The sequence below is a fragment of the Phyllostomus hastatus genome, unplaced genomic scaffold (assembly GCF_019186645.2).
Source record: "Phyllostomus hastatus isolate PE091 unplaced genomic scaffold, TTU_PhHast_1.1 phas_contig_148, whole genome shotgun sequence".
NCBI lineage: Eukaryota > Metazoa > Chordata > Mammalia > Chiroptera > Phyllostomidae > Phyllostomus > Phyllostomus hastatus.
Window position 1 is genome coordinate 3,341,398 of NW_025333607.1, and position 25,567 is coordinate 3,366,964.

At 52.0% G+C, this 25,567-nt stretch overlaps 2 protein-coding genes across 8 annotated transcripts in view; one reads left to right on the top strand and one right to left on the bottom strand.

The window, feature by feature from the left end:
- Positions 1-11,325, top strand: part of B3GALNT2 (beta-1,3-N-acetylgalactosaminyltransferase 2) — a 55,821-nt gene extending 44,496 nt beyond the window's left edge. For 2 of the 4 annotated variants that reach the window (XM_045859826.1, XM_045859855.1), the window contains 5 exons: positions 2,776-2,959; positions 5,514-5,639; positions 6,109-6,268; positions 6,825-6,881; positions 8,637-11,325. In XM_045859826.1, coding sequence (XP_045715782.1) covers positions 2,776-2,959; positions 5,514-5,639; positions 6,109-6,268; positions 6,825-6,881; positions 8,637-8,768 — 659 coding nt within the window. In that variant the 3' untranslated portion in view covers positions 8,769-11,325. The remainder of the gene's footprint in view (positions 1-2,775; positions 2,960-5,513; positions 5,640-6,108; positions 6,269-6,824; positions 6,882-8,636) is intronic. The other 2 variants (XM_045859836.1, XM_045859845.1) reach the window with 2 other exon arrangements.
- TBCE (tubulin folding cofactor E) overlaps positions 9,962-25,567 on the bottom strand; it is a 60,559-nt gene continuing 44,953 nt past the window's right edge. For all 4 annotated transcript variants that reach the window (XM_045859794.1, XM_045859783.1, XM_045859803.1 and 1 more), the window contains 13 exons: positions 23,834-23,922; positions 21,200-21,299; positions 19,757-19,862; positions 18,585-18,661; positions 17,744-17,839; positions 17,161-17,225; positions 17,005-17,069; positions 16,526-16,675; positions 15,707-15,860; positions 14,575-14,643; positions 14,011-14,070; positions 10,430-10,521; positions 9,962-10,258 (listed from right to left, as the gene is read on the bottom strand). In XM_045859794.1, coding sequence (XP_045715750.1) covers positions 10,166-10,258; positions 10,430-10,521; positions 14,011-14,070; positions 14,575-14,643; positions 15,707-15,860; positions 16,526-16,675; positions 17,005-17,069; positions 17,161-17,225; positions 17,744-17,839; positions 18,585-18,661; positions 19,757-19,862; positions 21,200-21,299; positions 23,834-23,922 — 1,216 coding nt within the window. In that variant the 3' untranslated portion in view covers positions 9,962-10,165. The remainder of the gene's footprint in view (positions 10,259-10,429; positions 10,522-14,010; positions 14,071-14,574; positions 14,644-15,706; positions 15,861-16,525; positions 16,676-17,004; positions 17,070-17,160; positions 17,226-17,743; positions 17,840-18,584; positions 18,662-19,756; positions 19,863-21,199; positions 21,300-23,833; positions 23,923-25,567) is intronic.

The window sequence follows — 25,567 nt, forward strand, 5'->3', positions numbered from 1 at the left end:
AGTTCTGCACCCACCTGCACTGACTCCAGATCACTTCCAGCACCCTAGGAAGGACCCAGGCCCATAAAGCACCATCCTCATTCTGCCTCCCTCCAGCCCCAACCACCACGCACCTGCTCATAGACCTTAAACCCACCGACTCATTTCTGGAAGCTCCATTCTGTTGATCTCCATGTCTGTCTCTGCCCCGCAACTACAGTCTGGGCTATGTTGCTGTGTGGTAATATTTGAAATCAGGACGCGTGGGTCCTTTAGCCCTGTTCTTTTTCCAGATTGTTTAGGCTATTCTGGCTCCCTTGCATTTCCATATGAATTTTAGGATCAGCTTGTCAACTTCTGCAAAAAAGCCAGCTGGGATTTTGAAAGGGGTTGTATTCAGTGTGTAGATACATCATTTTGGGGAGTGTTGACATCGTAACATTAAGTATCTGATCCATGAACATGGGGTGTCTTTCCATTTATTTAGGTCTCATTCAATTCTTTCAGTTATGCTTTGTGATTTTCAGAGTACCAGTCAAGCACTTCTTTTGTTAAATGTATTCTTAAATGCTAATTTTTGATGCTATCGTAAATAGAATTTTAAAAAGTTTTATTTCCTGATTGTTCATTGGTAATGTATGCAGTTGATTTTTATATATCAATTTTGTATGCTGCAACGTTGCTGAACTCATTTATTAGTAATTGTAGGGTGTCTTAGGAAAATGCTTTTCAAAACAAGAGTGAAATAACTCAGGTTTTAAGCTAAAGGAATTAAAATGAATTGATTATCTTCTCATGTATTGAATATATCCTGAAATCAGAGTAGAAAATTTTTGTTTAATCTGAGGATCAAAGGGCCATTCAGTGGACTCACGTGGCACACAAATTCTTAAATTCTGTGGGGCATCGGCCCTACCATGAGTGGCAGAGGTAAAATCTTCAGGGCTGGACCTCTGGTGTTTGTGTTTAAACAGGCTCCCTAGATGGGTCTCTGACACCTCCAGACCCTGAGAGGTTGTAAACCACCATAGGATTCTTTTAAACAACACCTAGACAGATCACCAGAATTTAAACACACACCAATGCATTACTTCATCCACACATCTTTCAGATAGATGCAGTATAGAACAGAATGTGGGATTTGTTCATCAAAAAGGCCTGTATTTAATTTCTTCACTCATCTTGTCACCATTTTCTGTAGCTGCAGTTTTATAACGTTTTCACTGTAAGTGTTACATTATATGTATTCACCCTTACTTCTGAATTAAGGTGAAGGATATTTCAGTAGCACGTAAGAGGTGAAAAGACCCCAAGGTTACTTAGACTTGTGTTTCTTAAGAGGTAGTCAGAGGTGCAGGGAGGCACATGTTAAAAATGCAGATTGGGCCCTGGCCGAGTAGCTCAGTTGATTAGAATGTCTTCCCAATACACCAGGGGTGAGGGTTCGCTCTCCAGACCCTGGAAGCAATCAGTGAGTACATAAATACGTGGAACAAGAAATCAGTGTTTCTCTCACCCTTCCTCTCTCTATCTAAAATCAGTACTTTTTAAAAAAATTTTTAAAAACGCAGATTGCTGGGTCCCACCCCAGACCCGCAGTATCTTTGGGCTTGAGGCCTGGAGATGTGCCTTTCTGAAAGCATTTGTGAAAACCTGCCCTCCTTGTAGGGGCGAGAAAACTGAGGCCCAGAGACTTGCACTTGCTCTGTGCCTCACAGAGCCGGGAGACAGAGGTCAGCTGCGCAGGTCTTGGACTCTGGTCCCAGTCTGTTCGCAGCCACAGAGTGGAGCGCTGCATTGCTTTCTGGCTTCCTGTCCCCGCCCCTCAGCCACTCCCTTTCTTGTTTTCAGAAATTTTCTCTTAATTTGAGACATTTGAGAAAATCCTGCCCTAGCTCTGCCTTAATTATGTCCACAGGATCTGAAGACAGTCCCTGCACACGTGTGGCAGATAGTCTCTTAACTTGTGAGGTGGTAAATGGTGTTTTAAGCACTTTAGTAGCCATTTTTATTATGAAATATTATAAATACAACAAAAATAGGGATTGCTATAAGAAATGGCCATGTACCTATTGCTCAGAATTAGCAGTGCTTACCTTTTGTCGTCGTTGCTTTTTCAAAGCCAGCAAGGGTTACAGGTGCAGCCGCAGCCGCGCCCTTCCCGTTGTCCCCACCTGCCCCTCGCCCTTCCCTGGAGGGAGGGCCGCCGGACGTCCTCCGTCGGCGCACCCACCCCGTCTTCCTTCCCTGCTGTCCGCTGCAGTGCACACGCGCGAGTCTTCCAAGTCCCGCTCTGCTGAGGACATCTCATAATGACGTCTGTGCTCTCCTACTGCTCGTGTCAGTTAGCCACACGTTTTTCTCACTCAGCGGTGTTTCTCAGCGCCGTTCCCCTTCACGCTCGAGACCAGGTCACAGTTTAAACCGCAGCGCTGCACTGCGTGAACACACCAGTCAGCCGTTCTCCCGTGAGCGGGCTCTTAGGTGGGTTCCGTTTGCTCACTGTGGGAAGCAGTGCTGCCACGAATGTCCTTGTGGTCACGAAAACTGACGTCCCCAGTGGACTAATGAGTCGTAAGCGTGCGTTTCCTCAGCCTGTCCAGGCCCTGCTGGACGGCCCTCCACAGCAAGGGTGCCTGTTTATCCTGGTAGTTCCTGTTTCCCCACCTCCAGGTGCCTACCAGCTGTATTCCTGTTAGCTGACCTTGGGGACAGTTTTAGCGCCCCTGGGGGCGAGTTCTGGGTGCTCTGTTGGCAAATGGCATTTTTCTCCAGCTCTCGACTTCTCCTTTTTAGAAGGCGATGCTCTCTTACAAAACCTTCATTCTCGCCCTCAAAGACGGATTGACCATATACGCAGTCTCCACCAGGAAGACGCCTTACTCAAGGAGGAAAGCAGCATCCACGATGACATTATCTTTGTGGATGTCGTCGACACTTACCGCAACGTTCCCGCAAAGTTGTTGAACTTCTACAAATGGTAGGTTGTAAAGCTGCTGAGTAGATAGGGTTTTTTTAGTGTTCTTTTGATGGAGAAACAATTTATCAAACCATCAGATCACTGAGATTTTTAGGAAACAAACCCACCCAAGACCCTGAATGCCTGAGATGCGGTCTCGTGTGTCCTGGTTCTCTGTGAGGACAAGGCCTGGCACACGCCGCGCGCTCCTTCCTTAGATCAGCAGGGCCGTCGTGGAAGTGCTAGGGACCATCGGAACAGACGGGCAGACGTCGCTCTCACTTGGAGTCATTGCCATGGTCGGCTCCGGGCAGCCTTAGATGAAAGGCAGTGAGTTTGAGAGTGGCCCGTTTTCATGCCTGCCCTCCACCGTCCCTAGTTACAGCTGCGGCACCCAGGTCAGTGGTCCGAATTCTGTTCAGCCAAAGACCCACATTATAGTTCTGTTCCCTACTTACCCAGTTAAAAGTCACTTGCCCTAATTCCTAAACTTTTATGTAAAATGAAATTCACCAACCCTCAGAGTCTGTCATATTTATAACATCCAGAGCCTCCAGTATTTCTTGGGTCTTAGTTGTAATTCGTACCTTTATAATAATAATAGCACCAATAATCATCATGGCCGTACCACCCTGAACTTGCCCGACCTCGTGTGACCTCGGAGGCTGAGCAGGGTCGGCCCGGTTCGTACTTGGATGGGAGACCGGTGGTCGTAACTGTTGGGCGTACGGGCGTTGGTGCCGAGCTGCTCCCGGGTCCCATGGTTTGCTGTGGAGCCCCTGGTGGTGTCCGCCCTGACGCAGGACTGAAACCTCCTAACTGCGTCTCTGTCTGGACTGTATCTATAATGTGTATTCACATCCTAGTCTTTTTGTATTTTATTTAATCTTTATTATACTACTTTTTAGTCCCCTTATACCCCCTCCCCCTAGAAATCATCACCGTTGTCCATGCCCATGAGTGTTTTTTTCCTTTTTGGCCAGTCCCTCCCCCACAGTCGCCCCCACCAGCGGTCAGCCTGCTCTCTGAGAGTCTGTCCCCATTTTCCTTGTTAGGTCAGTGTGTTCATTAGGTTCCACATACAAGTGAGATCATACGGCGTTTGTCTTCCTCTGACTGGCTGATTTCACTTAGCATGTTCTCCACGTCCACCCGTGCTGCTGCAAAGGGTAAAATTTTCTCTTTTTACGGCCGACTAGTCCTCCATTGTGTAAATGTCCTGTCTTTTCCTTCAAAACTTCATCAGGGAGCATGTTTCTTGGGGCGCCCCCCTCTGTCCCTTCTCTGGGTCCTGAGCAGGGTGGGGAATGATCAGTCACTCTGCAGACAGGGCCCCCGGTCCTGAGGGGCCGACGGTCTGGTCAGGTGCGGAACATGATGTTTCACAGCTGGGGCAAGTTGACACAATTTTGGAGCCATCCTGTGGGCAGAGGACAGATACAAACATGACTCAGAAGTTTGGGCGTGTCTAGAATACCGAGGTTGAGTTTGGGCCTTCTTGCAGCTCAAGGCCACTAGTGGGCATGCCTTCCTGCTGTAGGTGGGGCCGAGGCAGGCATGTGAAGAGGCACAGAGTGGGAGTGGAGGTCCAGGAAATGGAAAATCAGTGCGGTGGAGTTCTAGCACTTTCCGTAGGGCCAGTGCTAGACTCCCAGTCGTGGAAGTTCAAGTTAGCTAAATACTACCTTCAATTTAAGCTTTATTCCCCATCCCCCACCCATGTCTCTGAGACCTTGGCCTCTCCCTTTGGTGTCTGTTGCTACTGTTTTGGGCCATCGTCTCTGCCTGGGTGACTGCAGGGACCTCCTGACAGCTGTGCTCTGGGACCTGCCTCCCCAGAGCCTGCTCTGCCTGTCTGCCCTCCACTCTGTAAATGAAAGCTTCATTTTTCAGTCATCTTTACTCAGCTGAATCACCACTGACCTCATGAGCAAATAACTGTTATGTGTGCTTCATGCTGGCATTATGAAATGGAGATGTTTTGTTTCCAGTTGCCGTTATGTGCACTTTTTATGTCTACATAAATTAAATCACCCTCCTGTGCCTCCCAGAAAGGTCACTGATAGCAGTTTAATTGCTGGAAATCGTTTCCAAGGGAAATGTGTACCAGTGTTGTAACTCATTTTTTTAATCATAAAACGTAACGTGGATGGGGGCATATCGTGGCTGCTTGCCCGACAGTGTTCTGTGAGGGGCCAGGCCTGACGCCGGCCCCTCGTCCTGGGCCTCTCACTGAAAACACAAGGGTCGATGTTCAGCAGATTCGGGGCCCGACCTGAGCGGTGTCTGCGAAGCGTTTGTTTGACCGTAGGGTCCGCGGAAGCCAGAGGCTTTCGTGCCGCGTTCTCTTTCCTCTGCGCCTTTCCGCGTCAGCGTGCTCACCTGTGTTGGGCCTTGTGGTGACCGCCAGGTGAGGCTGTGGTTGGTGGCAGCGGCGCTCTGGGAAGGAAGGAGACTGAGAAAGTGTGCAGGAAGGAGGGACAGTTTTCTGTAAAGCGTTAGCAGGGCGGCCGCACCAGTGTCGCCTCATCCCCTCGGCGGGCACGCCAACCTGCGTGCCCCTGTCTGCCGACAGGACCGTGGAGTCGACCAGCTTCGACCTGCTGCTGAAGACCGATGACGACTGCTACGTGGACCTGGAGGCCGTGTTCAGCAGGATCGCCCGCGAGCACCTGGACCGGCCCAACTTCTGGTGGGGGAAGTAAGTTCGGCGTCGTTATTGGCTCTCATGTGGCTGGGCACAGGTAACTACTTATGATGAAATTTTTAATGTGGAAAATGTGGTTGAGATAGGAAATTTCCCAGTTAGGCCCGTGGGTTACTCTATTTTATTAATCTACGATTGGTGGGAAGAAAACTTCATGGAAAACCTCAAGTTAATGTAATGGAGGCGGGAAAGTGGTCTGGCCTCGCCCTCATGCCCTCAAAGCAGGCGGCACTCAGAGTAGCAGCCGCTGCAGTCGTGTGTCAGCGTAAGCGTGCGACGTTCTGAAACTGCGTTCTTCAGGAGCGCGTAAGGGTCAGTGAGTTTTTCAGCGTATATACACGAGATGATCTGGTACCTTCCATTCTCATTCTTCTTTCCTCGCCACTGTTCCTTTGTGGTGATAATACAGTTGGTAGGACGTGTGTCAGGCAACACAAAGACGCCGGCTTGTCTCGAACCTCAGTTTCAGGTGGAACTGGGCGGTGGACCGGACGGGGAAGTGGCAGGAGCTGGAGTACCCCAGCCCCGCGTACCCTGCCTTCGCGTGCGGCTCGGGCTACGTGGTATCCAGGGACATCGTCCGCTGGCTGGCCAGCAACGCGGGGCGGCTGAAGACCTATCAGGTAGGTACTTCAGAATCTCTGACTTGAGCGCTCACCCATCAAACCAAGCTCCCCCCCCCCCCAGGGCCCCACCCCTGGAAGCAGGGCCGGCTGCCTTGGAGGAAGAGCGTTTTATTGTCTGTACAGGAACTGCTCTTCCTCAAACTTGGCTCTACATTCTATTCCTAAACCTTTTGGGGCCTACTTACTATAGTTCCAGCCTATGTTTACTAGTCCCCTGGAGGGGTGTAAAATTGGTATTCAGAGGAAGGAAAATGATAAGCAAGTGCTTTCTTCCTTGGCGATACTGGCGACCTTGTCGGCGAACGGCTCTGCCAGGTCTTGTCCCATTAGTGCTGGAGCCCTTGGGTCCACGCGGCGAGGGGACTGGCCCTTGTTGTGGGCTGTGTGGTCTCATGCTAACAGCTGCCGGCTTTTGCTCTGTGTAGTGATGTTAGTACAGGCCTGGATTTCGTATTATATAGATGGCAAAACAGAGAGGCAAAAAAATGTTTCTATTATCGAAGTGGGGGAAGCAGCTTAACCTGTGCATCTCACCCTCCCGCTGCCGGTCCAGGGTGAAGACGTGAGCATGGGCATCTGGATGGCGGCCATAGGACCCACGCGGTACCAGGTACGCGGGCCCGAGGCTGGCGGGGGGGCCGGGGAAGGGAGGCCTCTGGATCACACCTTGGAGCCGTGCTCTTGGTTTTAATTCACAACACTCCACCTGGGTTCCCATGCAATACTTTTCTCAGTGGAAACCACAAGGAAATGTTTTGAATGGAAGTTCCCCCGCCCACAAAAAATAGGTTTTTATCAGAAATTCTTTGCAGCTTTAAAACTTGAAGAATCAGCTGACACCTGTTTCCAATAGTGGGTGGTCTGACTGATGCAAATGAAACGTTGGCTAAGATGAGCTAAGGCGTCTGGTAAAATACACTGATCACCAAGCCAGAAAAACAGGAACCGAACCGGCATGGGCCAGACGTGGGAAACAGAGACCCAGAAAGCAAGCACAAAGCTGGTCTTTACCGCAAAGGTTTCATTTGAAGTCTGCATTCTTGCAGCTTCCACTTTGGCCGAAGAAGGTGCAGGGGACAGAGGAGCCCTGCGTAGTCCCGGGGGCCCAGAGCAGTGCACCCCACCTCGGGGAGGTGGGAATAAACCCAGTCCGCTCGGTCAGCTTTGCTGATCCCATTTCTCTGTTGAGTTTTAGCCCCATCTCTGGTTTATTTCACACTGACCCTAACGATTCTCCTCCTGATGGTGCTGGTACCGGTGTCTGCGGGTCTGACTGCAGTCTGTGGTGCTGTGGAGCTTGTTTCCTGATGTGTTGAGAGGCTTTTCTGCTGTGACCTCGTGTTCCTTGGGGACTTGGGTTTGACTCTGAAACGCACCCTACAGAGGATGTCTGTCTTTGCTGACATGCCTAAGGGCCTCCAATTTCTGACATGGGACTTGTGGGCCTCCCCCCGGATACCCACCCAAGTGCAGGCCCCAGTTCCTGATGCTCGGGGAGACCCTTTCTCCCACCCGCCCAGGCCTCCTGATGCAGTGTTGTTTCCCTGCCACCCCCAGGTTCTGGCCCCTCAGGAATCCTGGCTGGCTGTGACTCCAGTCAGTCGGTCTCCTGGCCCTGGAGAGTCTCCAGGCCTTTGAACCCAGCAGAGCCTTCAAGGCCCAGGACAATGCTGGCACCTTTCCCCGCCCCTTCAGGGCCAGGTCAGCCCCGCTTTAAAGACGTGTGGGGCTGTAGCCAGCATTGGAGCCTGCTCTGCTCAAGTGGGTGGCTCTGGGTCTGTATTCTGCTCTAATGCTGGGAAGAGGCGAGTCTGTACAGCTGGAAGTAGGCTGGTGGGCCCCCTTGAATCCCTTCCCACTTAGCACTAACCTACGTGAACTTCCCCGTGACCTTGAGCAAGGTCTGCTTAGTTCCAGGTTCTCACTGGTAAAGGGGAAGCAGTTTCTTCTGCACGGGGTTATTGAGAGGATTAAAATACGTAACATTTATGAAGCATTGGGTGCGTGCAATCCCTGGCACACTAGCATTCCCTCAGAAAGCTGCCGTGACCCGTGCCACTGAGCAGCCCCAGCTCTCTTGTGGCCAGTGTGGAACTTCCCACCCCTGGATGCCAGACCTCACCTTCCCAGCAGGCCCTCTGCTGACCGTCAGTGCACACACCGCACTGTTTCTGTATTCCTTGACCGCAGGGCCACCCCACGGGGTGCTTTCCCACGCCCCACACACACCGAGTAGGTCACACAGTGCGTTGTCTTGGCAACGGTTCCAGCCTCACTGGGGTAGGTAAGCGGCCTGTGCATGAGCTGCCCTCTGCAGACAGCAGCTGCCGGCACAGCGCCCCATCAGCTTTTCTTGCCTCCCCAGGACAGCCTGTGGCTGTGTGAGAAGACCTGTGAGACGGGAATGCTGTCTTCCCCTCAGTACTCTGCCCGGGAGCTCACGGACCTCTGGAGACTGAAGGAACTGTGTGGTGACCCTTGCCAGTGTGAGGCGTGATGATGAGGGTTTTTTGGCGCAGTGTTTAAAGATCAGGGCAGGCAAGTGGTAATCTGCATGTGAATCCGGGAAAAGTGGCAGTTCAGCAGTGATCACGTGGTCTCTCCGGAGGGCTGTGGGCTGGGACCCCCATAACCAACGTGGTCGTTCTGAATGTTTGCACAAGGTTCCCCTTGAAAGTCAACCCTGACACTGTAGTGTAAGAAAAATTTTATTTATGTATTGAAAGATTTGAAAAACACCAAAAACTTTATAAAAGAAAAAAGTATTTCTAAATCCTGATACATCATTTCCATTTAGAATTCATTACCTATCATTTTTGGTTCAAACTTGGCTTGTTCAGAAATCTTTAGTAATTGAGAGTTGGGATTTCCGCCTGTATTGCAGAACAGCTTTGTGTAGCATAATAAAGATGAACACGGGCCAAAACCAACTCTCAGAAATGCTGCGATCGTGTGACCGGCTGACCACCCATGCACAGTGGTCACTAATACCAAAGTCTGGGGTCTCTGGAAATAATGTCATTTCCTGTGGGTGTCTGAATGAAGTGGGCAACTTAAACTTGGAAAAGAACTGATTTAGTTCTCAGTTCTGGACCTTGGTTTAAAAGCTCACTTATTATGTAGTGGATTAACGCACGTTTTCTTTTGCCATTTCACATAAAGCCTGAAAAGTCACACCTTAGGACTCCTATTTAAAAAATGCTAAATTTTCGTGAATATAAATAAAGTCAAATACCTCTCAGGGTTTCGGTGCCATAGGGAGGGATGTTTCTGAATAGTTGGCACTTGGAAAGAATTTCGTCCTCCTGTCAATGCCTAACGTTTAGCTGCACCGAGAGAACCTCGATAGGGCTGGTCGGCCTCACCGACGACTGCAGGTGCAGGTGTGGCTGGAGGGGAAGTGTGTCAGTAGGTTTTGTGAGTGCTGTAAACACGGTGCAGTCGAGGAGAGATCACAGCGTGTGTGCCATGCGCAGTGGAGGACGTGCCTCCTTAAATGGCCAACCAGTCGTTTTAGTCACCTTTTAAACTAGTGGTGTCAACAGAGAGTCCCGTGAAACTGGGCCAGTGAGAGACATTACCTGTGTTCAGGTTTTAGTGGACTAGCCAGGTTCTATTTAATGCTGAGATGGCCACATAATGAAATGCAGTCATGAACTAGAAATGTGAAATAAAGTCAGAAAATCGGTAGTAGGTACAAAGCCTTTATTATTGCTATTATATACAAGCCTAGAAGTGGTTTCTTTCTAATGAAAAGTACCACCTTTTCTGTATGTAGGGCAAGTTACAAAACCTTTTTCGTGTGTGTGGCAGCAGAGCTGCTCTAACACAGCATTCGTTTCCAGGGAACCCCAGGCCCGGTGACAGTGTGGTGTCAGCTTCACCAGTGGGCCGTCACCATCGCACCAACAGACAGTCTCCACTTTCCACAGAGTAAAACTGTAACGACTGTTGGTCATTTTCTAGCTCAATCTCTCTGCCCGGCATCTAAAACAGAACACAGAGTTGAGGGCGACTGAGACAGAGACGACACAGCATGTTCTGTGCCCACCCCCAGGACGTGTGGCCCCCATTTGGAGTCCGCTCTGTAGAGACTTAGGTTAACGGTGTGGCGTGCTGTGGGGGCTAAGCTTGACCGTGTCTTGCTGGGCAACTTACTTTGGGACTCTCGTAGGACAGCAGGAGGTCTGACACGGGAACTCTGAGGAGGCGTGACAGCAGCCCTTTCACCTTCTGAATTGTCATGGAGTCTGTCAGAGAAAAGAAAAACCACCGGTTCTCTCAAACGACAGTTTCCTGTCAAACTAGCTCAGAGTACGAGGCCACAGTCGCAGTGACGGCTGAAACTGTCACTTGAGTGCCCATCCCCCCGAGTAAGCGAGTGGGCAGAGGCACAGCGACCGAGTGGACCACGGCTGCACAGCACTCACTCGAGTCCCTGGGGAGGCGGAGCCAGGTTTGACCTAAGTGCCCTTTGACCGTGAGTTTTCATACCATTTCAGTGGTGGTCGATTCTTCCTCCTCCTCGACCCTAATAAACCTGAAATCATAGTCTCTGCCCAGAGGAATAAATGTGAATAAAATCATTAACTTCATTTTTTAAATCTTTGTGATTACTTAGGACTTAACTAAAAGACCACTGAGTGGGGCTCTTGACCCCGTTGGCCTTAGTTGCTCCTCGTCAAGTGCGGGGTAAACTGCATGGTCCACCAGGTCCCTTCCAGTGCAACCAGCCGGCAGTTACCGCAGCGTGCCGCTGTGTTTAAGGCGCGTGGTGGTGACCACCAGGCGTGGGAATGTAACTTCATGAGGAAATGCTTCGGTCTGCTCGGAAAACACTATTGAGCTTTTCTCCAAAGATGAGCTGTGGTAAATACTGGCTATTTTGATTATGAGAAATATAGTTTCTTTGAAGCTTTAGCGGGAGGTACAGCAATAGTGTGGTGTTCCTACAAAGATCAGAGTCAAGTATTTTTCTATCAAAGATCATTTTGTAAAAGCTGTCTGTTTTTATGCAATTTGTGATAATAAATGTTCTTTATTTTAGAAGAAAATGCCTTAAATTTATGTGTTGGATAGAAAATAGACATTTATGATTTTAATTAGCATAATTTCCTCAGGTAATCCTGTCCTTTAAAAGATTCTAGGCGGATTGGGTTCAGAGGGCGGCTGGCGAGGGGTTAACTCATGCACAGCCACGAAAAGACACCTCCTAAGTGCCAAGCCAAAAACAAAGTGGCCATAAAACAATTCCAGTAAGAGACCTGCCCACCTGCACTATTGTCTACAGAAGAAAGTGGCAATTTGCATGTACTGGTCCTAAATAATGTTACTATTTTTAATGCAAAAGTAACACACAATTACTGTAACATTCGGAAAATGTCAAACTGAGTAATTACCTCTTTGCCTCGCTCTGACGGGGGTTAAAAGTCTGGGTGGACTTCCCAGCCCTCTCCTGCGTACACACAAGGACGTCGAGTTGCACAACAGCGGTCTGCAGCCTGTACTTACTGCAGAGCCGCACGCCTTCTCGGGCCGGCTCCTCTCCCTCTGGGCTGGCCAGTCAGCAGCTACGTGTGGCCGGTGTGACTAAGAGGCACAACCTGGTATTTCGTTGTAATGAGTTTAAGTCACCCACGTGGCCGGTGGCAGCCCCCCAGACAGTGCGGCTCTGGGCCCACTTCCTCTCTGACGGCACTGGGCACCGTGACGCACAGTCCTACCGAGGACTGTCGCCATCTCCCCTGAACGTGGAAGTGGTTTTCACTTTTCCATTACAGGGGCCGCAAGTTGAATGTTTGGTCTGAGCACATACGTATTTTTAATTTTTTATACTGATTTCCACCTGACTTTACAAAAAGCATATACTGACTTTGATGCTAGCTCTGCATGTTAGTTTCTAATAATTTGCTAATCTGATTGGCAAAAAAAGAAAGTTTTAGTATTTTATATTTCTTTGCAACCTTTCTCTGTAAAGGAATAATTTGTTAGTGTTTAGATATTTACAGCCTGTGGCATAAAAATTAGTAGAAACTGTTGGAATGTGCTGGCTCACTGCTGAGTTTAGAGACTACAGGACTCAGGTGCTGAGCAGCTAAAGCAGTGATTAACGCCTGTCGTTTCTATGGGTAACTCGACTCCCTGCTGGGTCCCCCGGACATCAGTGACACTCAGCATAGCACAGGGGCACCTGACTCTCAGGGGCACTGGTGTCGGGTGTATGGTGTGCGAGCGTGGAGGGTGAGGCTCATGGTCCCCGCCAGCCCGGGCCCATGCTCACGCCACCCCCATCACAGTCCTGACTGCCGGGTGTCAGTGCCGCCGCCCGTCCCTGGGAAGGAGTGCTTAGCACAGACCTACAGGGAACACGCTGGAGCAGCTCCAGCAAATTAGCTCCTGGACCTGGAAAGTGAAAGGGAAAACACAAAGACACCCACAGCGGATTACGTTAACCAGAGTTCCGGTCCTCCTTCACTTGTCGGTTTCCAGGAGTGCCTTTACTGACAGTGTGTCTTCCAGATCCTCGCCTGAGGACCTTTCCTCATTGCTCAGAGAGAAGAGGCGGGAGGAGGGGTGGCAAGACAAACATCGATCAGTTGCCTCCTGTAGGTGCCCCAACCGGGAATCGAACCCGCAACAGTTTAGTTTATAGGATGATGCTCCAACCAACGGCACCACACCGGCCGGGGCCCTTCACTGGCAGTATTTAAGTTTGAAATCAAGAGTGAAAAGGGAACCGGTGGTTTCAGCCCATCATCCCAGAACAGCAGCAGGACGGCGAGCCTCGGGAGCAGAGCTGCCGTGCAGGCGGGGGAGCCGCACTGCCCGCTGACACGAGGGGAAGGCCAGCAGCCAGAGGCACTCTGGGCGTGACCACAGCCTTCCGCAAGCAGTGCCAGGACACACTCGTGTATGCGGGCCAATTTGAAAACCGGTGTGACTGTACTGCACTGACAGGCAAACAAAACTGTTTTACTCGAGTCCTGCGGGGTGATACGCACCTCACTCGTTCCGTCCCTCACGGCTCTACACGTGCCCTGCAACCAAGTTTAACCTTGAGAGCTCACAGTGCACTCGGAGTGAAATGTCACTTTTTCTGAGTGACAGTTTAAGGTAAGTTCCATCAATCTAATTTTTTGACACAAAAGTATTTTCCAAATAAAACTGATGCAGTTCCAGTAGCACAGACATTGCAAGTTCTGAAGTGCTTTTTTCAGAGAAAACCATCTCGGTGTGTCCGTTAAAAGACAGCACCTAAGAACTGTCTCTGCTCCTGACTGGTGGGGAGGAGTATACAAGAGTCATAAATGTCTGAGTAACCCGCACCTCAGCCCACCGGGACGTCATTTCTGCTTGATGAGGGAGGTCACAGACTGCCCATCCAGGGTGACAGTCTTCTAGCCAAGAAACCCCCCGGAGCAGCACTCAGAACTCAGCAGCAGCAGCCCATGAGCGAAAGCCACCCAAAGGCTCAGCGTTCAAGTTCTGCTTTTGGTTACACGTGTAATCATATGCGGGGGCTTCGTTTCAACAAAAGGGTTTCTGGGTAAGTTGATAAAGTCACGGGGGGCTTGAGCTTTTGGGGGAGTGATATTAGCATGATCGATTCCACGTTAGAATCTGAAAGACCAGTGACAACTGGTAAACTCCACAAGGCCACACTCTCAGCTACTCGGGAACCGCCGTGCATCAAGCGGACTTGGGGGCACAAGGAGGGTTGGGAGACTCATGCTCCTTACCTGGTAGTTGTTTCTCCAAGACTTTCTGATCGAGATGGTTAGGGTACTTTATCCTCAGTGCTTGAAGGAAAAAAGGAGAAAGACGTGAGTCCTGCTACGCACGGTAACAGAAGGCCGAGGGACAGCTGTTCAGTACGGCCTGGCTCACACCCCGTCCGGGATCGGCCTTACTGGAGTCGGAAGCGACTCCTATTAGTGTTTCACTGAGTCACTAACAACAGAACAGCTGGCCACCATTCTGTTGCTCTCCCTTTCCCCTGGGTACTTCTTTCCTGACAGTTTCACTAGGTTTTCAAGTGTAAGAAAAGTCACAACTTCCGAATCACAATTCAGTTCTCTGCTCGAATACTTGCCACATTTATATTAAATGAGTTGAAGGCATGGGAGTTGCTAAAATGTTCAACATAACAATTTACATGTTTGAGAATTCATCATTTCTTTAAAAATCAAGATACCCATTTAGGTCCTTAAGACAAGAACATTTCCTATTAGGTTGTCACTTATCTGAGTTAGCACCTAAGGATGCAAATACACATAAGCTGTCTTTGAATTTGGGGTTCTCACCTAGCAGCTGATTTTTGAGCAAACAGGGCTGCTGTGTTTTGAGCTCCCCGTCTTCAGGCGCACCATACTCTATTTAAGAAACAGAAGCAATGAGTGATACAGCGAAGGCCACTGTAAGGAAAAGAGTGTATAGGTCAGTGTCACCACAGGAGCAGCCTAGCAGCAGCTGGTATGCCAGCTCGGGGACCGCTTCCTTTTACTCGTCGCTTGCTCACTGTTAGGAGGGTGGACCTGTGTGTGACACCCTGGTCCTCAGAGACCGTGTCCTGACTCAAACTAGCCAGATGAGGCTGTGCTTCCCAACAGTTAAACCTTTGTCAGTTTCACCGGCGCTGACACTGTCCTTCCTTTCTAGTCCTGACAAACCTAGTGTTGTGCCACATGGGACACCGCTCACAGGACGCCTTTGCCCAGTCTCAGCCAGACCTGGCAGTGCCAGCGTGGGCCCCCTGTACCATCCTGCAAACGAGCCCCGCCCCCGAAAAGCAGCCTCAATATAGTACAAGGGTGTGAGGACGGCAGTGCTCTAATGCTCTAGTTCTGCTGGGCCAACTGGTGACAAAGCCTCTAGAAACACCCCCAGGTATCTGTACTTCTGTCCTGGAGCATCCTTAGCAGTGAGTGCTGAGCTGCACCTGCGGGGCGCTGACACCTGCCCTCCCCACTCCCAGGTGATGTCGAGTTCACCTAAAGTGGCCAGAAACTGGGCCGGCTACTGGAGCGGTTTGAAGGCAGTTCCCGCAGGCAGCTTTTCTTCCTCAAAGATAGTGTTCCAGCCTGAGGCGTGTACGCAGTGGCTCACTTAGGAAATATACACGAAGAAAAATCACACGAAAGTGGGATTTTCCACCTCTGAGTGCTCCTACCCTGAAATTCCCTCGGTTAGCCAGGCTGAGCTAAACCCGGCGCTGCCTGCCCTGCCGGGTACAGGGTGGTGCAGAACTCCCTGCCGAGAGCTGCCCCCTTCCCCACACCGCAGGTTCCTCCCGCAGGTTCTTCTCTGGAGACAGTTCGCTACCTGCTCCCCACTGGCTGCCGCAGCCCCAGGAGAGCACCCAGCGCCCACTCGGGTTACAGAGAACAGAAAGCCGCGGGGCCGAGGCGCCCAGGACGGGCGGGTGGTGGTACGCACTGAGGCAGAGCGCCTGGTATCTGGGGTGGGCTGCCAGGAACTCCTCGCTCGGCCTGTTCTTGTCTGGATCCTGGTGTCCGCCCGCCTTTTTCCACTCATTTCCAAACGCCTTTCTGTACTCCAGCTCGGCTCCACGCCTGTCCTCGGGGAGAATCTGTGTCCACGGGAAACACGAGTCTGCCGGGGCACTTTACTAGTGAGTGTGTTTCCTGCCCTGTTCTGCCCCACTGCCCACCCACAGAGATAGTCAGAGTGAGAGGGGCAAGATAATAATTATATTTGTATCCTTTTTAACATTGACAGAGTACAGGGCGGTACTCAAAAAGTAAAACTTTCAGTTTTCTATTTTTCTCCATGAGAATATTAGCCCATGCGCTGGTTTCTGGACTGTGCCAGCTGCCTGAGGTCACACACGTGCGGTCAGCCCACTGGGGAGCCCACACGGGGGTGCGGACATTCCCAGCCAGCAGCCCCGAAAGGCGGGCAAGGCACTGCCTGCCCGTTTCTGAGGAGAGTGGCTGAGAAGGGGAGGACAGACGGGCTCACGGTCTGTCTGTCCTCTGCCTGCCCATGTTCCCCCCAAGGGAAGGAGGGAAGTGCCCGTGTTCCGCTCCCTCCTTGAGTGACACAGAATCGGCCAGTGCAGCAGGTCTCTGCACTGACAGTCTAATTACACTGTTGCTAAAACACGCAGGAGGCTCCTTCATTACCCCCTGGAAACCGCACCTGTCACCCTCTGCAACATTCAAATACACTATCTGCTTGCACTTCTCAATAATTTGTTCTCGAGTCTAGAAAAGACCTCGCCCTGGCACTCACCTGGCATTTGTTCAGGGTCTGCAGCTGACCGATCTTGGCGATGATGAACCGGTAGGCGGTCTGCTCGCCGTTCCCCTCAGTCAGGGGGTTTCTTCGGCAGGACAGAGAGCGCAGGCTCTGCAGCTTATCCAGCTCGTTGATAGACGACCACTGAGACCCAGCAAAAGAGAAGAAACGTGCTTCAGGCTAATTCTTCAGGTTATTTGAACTGGCAACAGAAAAGCGAAGTCGCCAGTCCAGTCTGGGGTCCAGGGATCCACCACACCGAGCCCTCCAGCTGGACGGGAGTCTGCTGAGGCGGGAGTGAAAACTGATTTCTTTCTTAATATGTTTGGGTTTATAAAACGAGGAGTTTCAGCTGAGGGAGCATTTCTCTTTCAGAAAATTTAAAATATTTTCCCATGGAAGGAACGTCCAGACTGTGGGGTGGGGTGGAGAGCGGAGGCCGTGCGGGGCGCGCACTCTGAAGGAGCTCTTACCTGAGATATCCGGTTGTCGTTGACTACAAGGTTCTGCAAGGAAGGGAACATCGATGTCTTGCACCCTAGGAAAAAGAGAAATAAGTTACACCGTAGAAGTGAAAGAAATGCTAAAGTGCGGCATGCAGGGAAGGGGAATGTCATAATCTTACATACCGATCCCAGCATCTGGGAAATGTAGAGAAGAAATCCCCGTGTTACAAAGAATTAGTTGTTCTAATCTGAAATTGCAAATGTTCAATCTGATTGCACAGAACAGTATCAAATGCCTAGGCTATCAGCCAGTCTACATTTGTAATTTTTTGCTACACCGTAGGGTTTTTACTCCTGGTGAATTGCTTAGAAACCATGAAGTCCAATTTAGGGCATGCAAACTGCGCTCTCCTGACTCCACAGTGACGGAACTGTGCTGGGCGTCTCACCGCTGCGCTGGGTGCTAAGTGGGTCTCAAAGAGGAGAGGGGCATGGCCTCTCTACCCACAGTTTAATGAATGAAGACTTCAGCACCAGGGCCAAACCATTCATTCTCAATTATCTGGTCCGGATGTAGACTGCTTTGTATGCAGTTTCACAAGTCAGCTCTCTAGATGAATTCAGATAAAACTTTCCCGAAGAGAGTGACTCCATTTGAGAATTCCTCCATTACTGTATTTCTGTTGCAAAAGCGTGTATGGCTTATGACCCACTCACTAAAAATTTACTGCGCACTAATGGAACAGGCATTTTAGGAGCAAATTACCTGGGCAGATATGCTATTAGAAACAGCTGATTTTCATCAATTAACTGATTATGGGAAAGGTCTAATAACTTGACCATCTGTAGAACATCAGCCGGCCTATATGGAAATAAAATTTTTTCAACGTGAAGTTAATACCTTAGTCGTTTGCAAACACACAGCTTTAAAACACCTACATCTGCTACTCAGGAGAGGGTGGGGGTGGGGGGCATTTGGCTGTGGCTACAGAAGGACGACGGCAGGGACCCTTGTGATGGGGACACTGGGCCACGGCTCTGCAAGACGTCGCCGGTGGGGGAACTGGGTAACAGGTCTGACTGCATGTGAATCTGAAATTATCTCAAAAGTTTCATTTTTAAAAACCTGCCTTTGCCTATATAATAAATGAAATCATTCTGTACAGTAAAATCTTGTTAATGTGAATCCTTTGAGAATGTATTGTAAATTTGCCCACATTTAAATTTGTTTTACATAGTAATTTAACGATACCAGAAGTGGAAGATGAGACATTATTTAATTCACTTAAGGTACATCGACCTGAAACAGTTGCATCACTTAATCCTTATAGCAAATCCTACAGAATTTCCATTTAGACAGACAAATATATTTATGTAAAACATAAAATTCATGTTTTCAAAATTATTTAACTCTGGGCTTTCACCCTAATGAGTTTTTCCTCAATTAGTGGTGAAGCCCAGTTGACATTCTAAATTGCAAAGGCAAGAAATAAGCACTTTTCTAATCCCTATTTGCAAGTCTTTCTAAAAATTAACAGATTTATAACAGAGACCATTTCTTCAGTGCAAGGAGATGCCGACAGGTGCAGCTGAGCAAGCCGCGCTACCTTTCGGAGATGGAAAGGCCGTTCGACTCCAGGTAGAGCTCCTCCAGGGCCGGCCAGCCCTCGGCACAGCGCAGCACCTGTGGGCAAAACACAGCTCAGGCAGGCGCCTCCACCAGGGCCGCCTCCGTGTGTGCGTTTTACACTCTGCACACAAGTCCGGTTTGGTCATGGCTTGAGAAACGAAGTGCTTTATAGGACATGTCACTAAAGACCACACTTCAGGCCGCATGTGAATGGCATGGAACGCGTCTTTCCACACGGAGCCAACGCAGCACGCAGGTCTGTCTGGAAACAGACCGAGGCACCACGAGGCGGCCGCAGAGGCGCCTTGCACCCTCTGGCCATCCAGTACTGTTCCCCTCACCAAAGGAAGGACACTGACGTTGAACACCTCCCCTCGATCCCCGATGACAGTCTGCGTTTGTAAAGAACATACTAGTCAGTCAAAATCTGTCAGTGACCAAATTTTCTCACTTGAACTTCACTGCTGTAGCCCTTCTTGCATTTCTGTGCCCCCCCCCCCCCCATTCTGCTGCTACATCTGGCCCTGGAGAGGGAGTCCCGGAAAAGAGCCCAGGAAAGGAGCGCTGGGCTGTGACCACAGTTGAAGGTGACCTCCGCGTGGGGCACCTGCGGCGTTTCACCGGTGAACGACTCTCTGCGCCTGTTGGACAGCGACTGTGCTGGGCATGTGACGGTGGTGGCCCCGCAGACAGCACAGCAGCACCGGGGCAGATGCCGGCAGGACCAGAACCCGGGGCCCTCCCAGTTGCTCGCAATGGACGGGAATCCAGAGCCGAACTTTAAGCAAGAAAAGGATGTGAGGGCTTCCTGCCGCCCCTCCTCTGCTCTGATAACACGTGTGGAAAATTCAAATAGCCGGGAGCTCCGTCAGCACCTGACTCTACAGCTCCCCCAGCTCAGCACGCCCACTGCCTGGCACTGCGGAGCCGCCGTTCCCAGAGGCCCCAGACCAGCCCCAGATGAGCCGAGACCGTGGATTCTTGGACGAAAATTCTGCCTCACTGCCACAATTCAGCAAGGCACTTAAAGAAGCCTATTGTTCGGGTCACAGATGACTGGGATGAGACCACAGTTATGCCTCAATTCTCTATTAGACCAACAATTTACAATGGCTTGTTACCGGGTAACAGACTGAAGAGGAGGCTTACCTCGGCCCACGTCACTCCCGTTCGGCTGAGGACCAGGACCTTCAGTGCAGGAAACGCTGCGGCTGCAGGCGGCGAGCCGGCGGCGGGAAACCTCAGCCTGTTGTCCCTGGGAGGGAAAGAAGCTACACTCGCACACTGCGGCACAGCGGGCCGGACGGGAGCAGTCACGGAAGGCAACAGTTTGGGATTTAGTGAGAGCAGTTTGGTTGGTTCAGCCTTAATAGTGTATCGAAAACAAAGCGAGTCAAGAACACCTCATTGCTAATGTTTTCAATCTACGACCTTTTGGTGCCTGGCATGCAGACACTCCCCAGGGTCAGGGCAGCCGGGAGCAGCTGCACGTCCCTGAAATGCTCAGGCACCTGCAAGGCAGTGCCCAAGTATGCCCTCTGGACACTGTGACCTGGACGCCCACCCTCGAGTCCCAAGCAGGCTGGGACGTGGGCCAGATTCTTGCTGCTTTAAACAGTCTGCCCTTGTGCTGTCAAGTCCTTCAAGTTCACAAGACCCTGACCCCAGACAGCCCTCGGCCTGGGCTATCATGCTGAAAGGGTGGCACATGACAGACGCCAACACATCTGCCCGTGCTTTCAGGAGAGATGACGCCATGGGCAGGCCCCGCCCTCTGCTGTACTCAGGCGCGAGGCACATCCAGACCTGACCGGCCGGCTGAGCCGGGTGCAGCTCACCTGTGTGCGCAATGCTGGCTCAAGTACGAAAGGGAGAGCCTGGCCGAGCTCTTGGAAGGATAGGTTCTGAGGTTAAAACTAATTAAATGTGGGGAAAGCCTGGGAAATGGACATTAGTAAAACACATAGATTAGTGAAAAAACATTTTTTAAAGATTTTTGTTTATCTTTTTCCAGAGAGGGGGAGGAAGGGAGAGAAACATCAGTGTGTGGTTGTCTCTCATGCACCCCTAATGGGGACCAGGCCCGTAACCCAGGCATGTGCCCTGACTGGGAATCAAACCAGCGACCCTTTGGTTTGCAGGCTGGCATTCAACCACTGGGCCACACCACCCAGGACAAATTAGTGAAAAATCTTTTGTCAGAACTGAATTAAAGTATTCCAGTGCAATCACTCATTCCTGAAGCAGTTAAATGCCAGAAGCTTCAGAAAGATTCAGGACTTCTCCCTAGCTAAATGCCAGCGACCCCGGTGGGCATCTCTCACTGTCAAGCTCACCAGAATGGGACCTGCCAGCTCAGTGCGTCAACCTGGCCCGGCCCCCACCCAATCACAACACAGTCCCAATTAATGAGTCACCTCATGTGACTTTGAAAGCTAATCCTCAAAAAATATGAAAGAGGTTGAACATTTATAAAAAGTTTCAGCTAAATTCAGGTAAGGCATCCCTCCCACTTCGTCCCCTCGGAGCTGCCGGGAGGGAGCGAGGAGGGATGAGCGTTAGGCCAGGCAGCAGGGGACCCGGAGCCCCTACCTGAGATTGAGGACCTCCAGGTGTCTGAGCTGATCCGCAATGTCCACGACTTCGCCCCACGCCGACAGCAGGTTTGCTGACAGATCTACTTCTCTCACGTCTAAAACACACGTTAAGAAACGGTAACACAGAAAGGTGCATGAAGGACGTAACAGCGGCCGCCTCTGACTCCGGAGCATGGGCCACTGTGTGCCCTCTCCTCTGCACACCCTGCTTATACCTTTTCAATCATCCACCCGTTCACCCAGAACCTCAAATGCTGTCACACTGCACACTAGAGACAAGCACCCACAATCAAAGAGCGAGAGCCCAGTGTCACCGCTGCAGCACCCCCACATTCTCCAACCGACAGAAAAGGTCAGTGACAGCACTCGTGATTGACAAGCACCTAGGGTGTCCCCTGGCAGCGGCAGCCGCACACTGAGAACTCGCCCCTTCTCTGATGGCTCCCCATCACCCTCTGCACCACAGGAATCCCCAGACCACCGGGAGAGACAACGGCGGGGGTGGGGCGGGGGGACGGTTAGCTCAGACACACGGTCCAAGGTGCTAGGCACAATGCGGGCATCCCGAGGGTCTCCTGAAGACCGGATGAAGTCGCTGACACCCACTGGTACAGGGACTCAGGGAAGCGTCAAGCAGGACAGAAAGAGAAAGGCACCTGGGCCGAATGCTAGCGAGGAGTGGTGGCAGCGCCATCAGGGAGGGACACAGCTGAGCAAAACCCCCGGGGCCGAGAGATGAAGAGAAGCTTGGAGCAGGGCTGGACCAGCTAAAGGGGACTCGCACTCCCTGTCCGTCCCACAAGTGACCACTGGGGGCCGCAGCCCGGTGGCGAGCACAGCCAGCTCTCAGTGGGGAGCCGTCCAGACTTGCCAGGTGGACACATGCTCGTTGCCCCGAGCATAGCGGGCAGGAGAGGAGGCACGGGTGACCTGCAGACGGGACCAGAGAAGACCGCCTTCCCCACTAAGGTGACCTCTGAGCAGGGAACCGAAGGCAACGAGGGCCTGCCGATGCGAAGAAGAGTATCCGGGCAGAGGGAACGGCACAAGCGAAGGCCCTGAGGACACAATGGCGGGCCTGCGCAGGGGCTGGAGCTGCGCTCACACCGGCAGCAGGGGCCAGGCCGGACCACGGGGGCCTGCGGACCGCTAACAGATGACTAATGAGTTTGCCGGTCTCTGCCTCAAGCGGGAGGTGCGGGACGTGGAGCCAGTGCTGGGGTCGGACCCAGCCTCTCAAAGGTCGCTGTGTTCACGTAACAAGCAACAGACCACAGGGAGGGGAGATGGAGCAGGAAGGGGGCGGGGGCTCCCTGGACTGGACCACGGAGGGCCCTCCAGAGGTGAGAAAGGCCCGGCCCAGGTCCCGGCAGGAAAGCAGGGCTAACTGGTTGGGTCTGGGCTGGACACAAGCAGGAGCGGGCCCACCCCGTGTGGTCGGTCGGTGGGCGCTCCACTGCTCTGCACAGGAGAAGGCAGAGGGAGAACCGAGATGGAACTGCGGCAGGTGCAGCTATGGGCCAGGGCCGGGCAACCACTTGGTGCCGTGTGGGTCTCCTTTTTCATGAAGAAAACGGGCACGGAGAGCTAGTAACTGCAGCCTCAGGCAGCTGACCAAATGCAGGTCGAACGCAAGGCGGCCCCAACCCCAGACCCTCTTCTTAGCTCCGAGATGCCGGGACCGATAAAACACACAGAAAGCAGGTTATCATCGAAAGGATGCCGTCCATCCCAGCCCGGGGCTGGCTGGACAGAGGGGACGCCCAGCAGGTACAACTGGGAAGGTCTGTGACGAGACCAGGAAGAAGGGGGGCGAGGGGGGGAAACCGCTCGGCCTGGCCACAAACCGGGGCTGTGCCCGCCGCCCGCCTGCTGTGACACGGCCCTGGGCTGGGAGGACATCCACATTTTTAAAGGGTCTCCCTGAAGGTGGTCACTTAAGTATCTACATGATGCCCCACGAGGCCACAGGCCTGAAGCACTTCCTCTCTGGCTCCATAAGGAAAGGCTTACCTCCTGTATTTTAGTTGTGGGCATAAAGCAGTATATGGGGGGGACCCCTTATAATGGACAGCAGAGGAGAGAGATGACAAACTTTGGAAAAACCTGTTTTGAGGTATTTTAACAAAACCAACTCAGCTGCGTGAGATGGGAACCTCACTAAAGGGAAGAGTTTACTTCCTCGCTCACAAGGCCGCTGGGCAGGTGCGGTGACCCCGGGACACTGGCCTGGGACTCGGGACTTGCTCCTCCTCTGCCCTCTGCTGCCCGGGCCCCGTCCGCCCTGACACCGTGTTCACGGGGCCGAGCCCGCGTGCTCTGTCTGCGCCGGGGGCCAGGCGGGAGGCACGGGCGATAGGCAGGAGCTGGCCCCGGTGGCCCCCTCTCAAGGAGTCCCATCCGGAGGCCCCTTCACACCTCACTGGCCAGGGGTCATCACTGCCTTGCCCGAGAGCAGAGGGGCCTCGAAACGCACATGACATATCTGGGCAGCGGCTGCCCCAGGTAAGCTGGGCTGTGGTCAGGAAGGAGGCCAGGGACCATGGACACGGGGTGGCCGACAGGCGGTGTCCGCACAGGTGTCGAACCTCGGCCAGGGTGCAGCCGTGAGTTATCACTGAAAGGATACTGGGACACGCTTTGGCAATGGCTCCTTTGTCCCCGGCACAACATACAGCGCATTTCCTCAGAGAAATTTCTTGCAACGTGCTCAGCTGGCTGCGTGAAAAACACATAGTTCACATATTATAGAAACATGCGCGCTTCCCACGGGCCCTTCAAAAAATGAAAACGCGTCTGATACACGACAAGGTACCAAGAATAACAAACACCAGGACCCACCCGCCAACTTAAGAAATAAAGTGCTGCGAACACTACACAGGCGACTGAAGTCCTCTGTCCCTTTCCATGGCAAACCCCACACGCCCCCCACAAGTGACTAGGGCGCTGCACTTGGTGTTTGTTTAACCTTACGCATTTCTCAGTAGTGTCACTATTTCCACATCCCTAAACGATGAGGCTATTTTTGTACATTGTGGAACGTGACATAAATGGAGCCTTCCACCAGTTCCGCGCTCTATCCACAGCACATTGTTCAGCAGTGACTTCGCCGTGGCGGCAGCACACGGCCCCTGGAGCGTGCGCTTCCACACCTCGTACACTCACTCTCCGAACAGACCACGGTGACTGCGTCTGCTCCTTCCTCAGCGGGTGTTTACATGATTCCCAACAGCACGTGCTTCTCGCACTCACGTGTGGAAGGCTCTCCAGGACCCAGCCTGGACCGCGTGGAGCTGCAGCTTCCCGGATACCCTCAGAAGCCACTGCTCAGTCTAGAGAGTCTGTGTTTTCTATTTATTAAGACAGCTCACGTGTTACAGGGCCCGACAGTGTCTGGAACACAGAAGCTGGAGCCAGACTGCCTGAGTTGAAGTCCCAGCTCCACCACCTTCTCTAGTGAGGGGCGAGTGAGCCCCTCTCTGCTACAGAGTTCATGTCTGCCTAATGCTGTGAGGTCCACCCAAGGTCACAGCAGCATCACTCACAATAGCCAGAGGGCGGAAGCAACCCGAGTGTCCATCAGTGAAGAAGCAGATAAATGGAATACTGTTATTCAGCCATAAAAAGGAAGAAAATTCTGGCTGGTGTGGCTCAGTGGACTGAGTGCCAGCCTGCAACGGAAGGGTCACTGGTTCGGTTCCCAGTGGGGGCACATGCCTGGGTTGCGGACCAGGTTCCCGGTGAGGAGGCACACGTGAATGGCAACCACACACTGATGTTTCTCTGCCTCTCTTTCTCCCTCCCTTCCCCCTCTCTGAAAATAAATAAATAAAAATCTTTTTTTTGAAAAAAGGAAGGAAATTCTGACACCTGCTACAATGTGGGTGAAAGGGAGGCCATCACGCTCAGGGAAGGCACCGAGCACACAACTCCCTCACCGGGATCAGACCGCCCACCACCAGCCCCACTTCCTGCTGCAGGGTGAGCTCCGGAGGGGCCAGCTTTTCACCGGCGCTGTCTGCCCAGCTTGGCAGGAACGTGCCACCACCGAAAGGCATGGTGGGAGTATCATGAAACTGGGAACCACCTCAAAGGACAAGTCTGCACAGTGTCCGACAGATGTCACTGTTTCCCTCTACAATTAAAAATATCCTGCTGTGCCCAGGGGGTTCGCTGCAGTGCCAGAAACACAGGGTACAAACTCAGGGGCCCCCGTCTCAACACAGACGGCAGTCCAGAGCCAAAGCCACCTCCGGGAGAAGCCACACAGAATAGATTCTATTGGTTTTGGCTCCTTTGAGTCTTTTCTTAGAGCTACAACCTCAAAGCTGGCCAGCTGGAGGCTGCCCGCCCTACTGGTGAC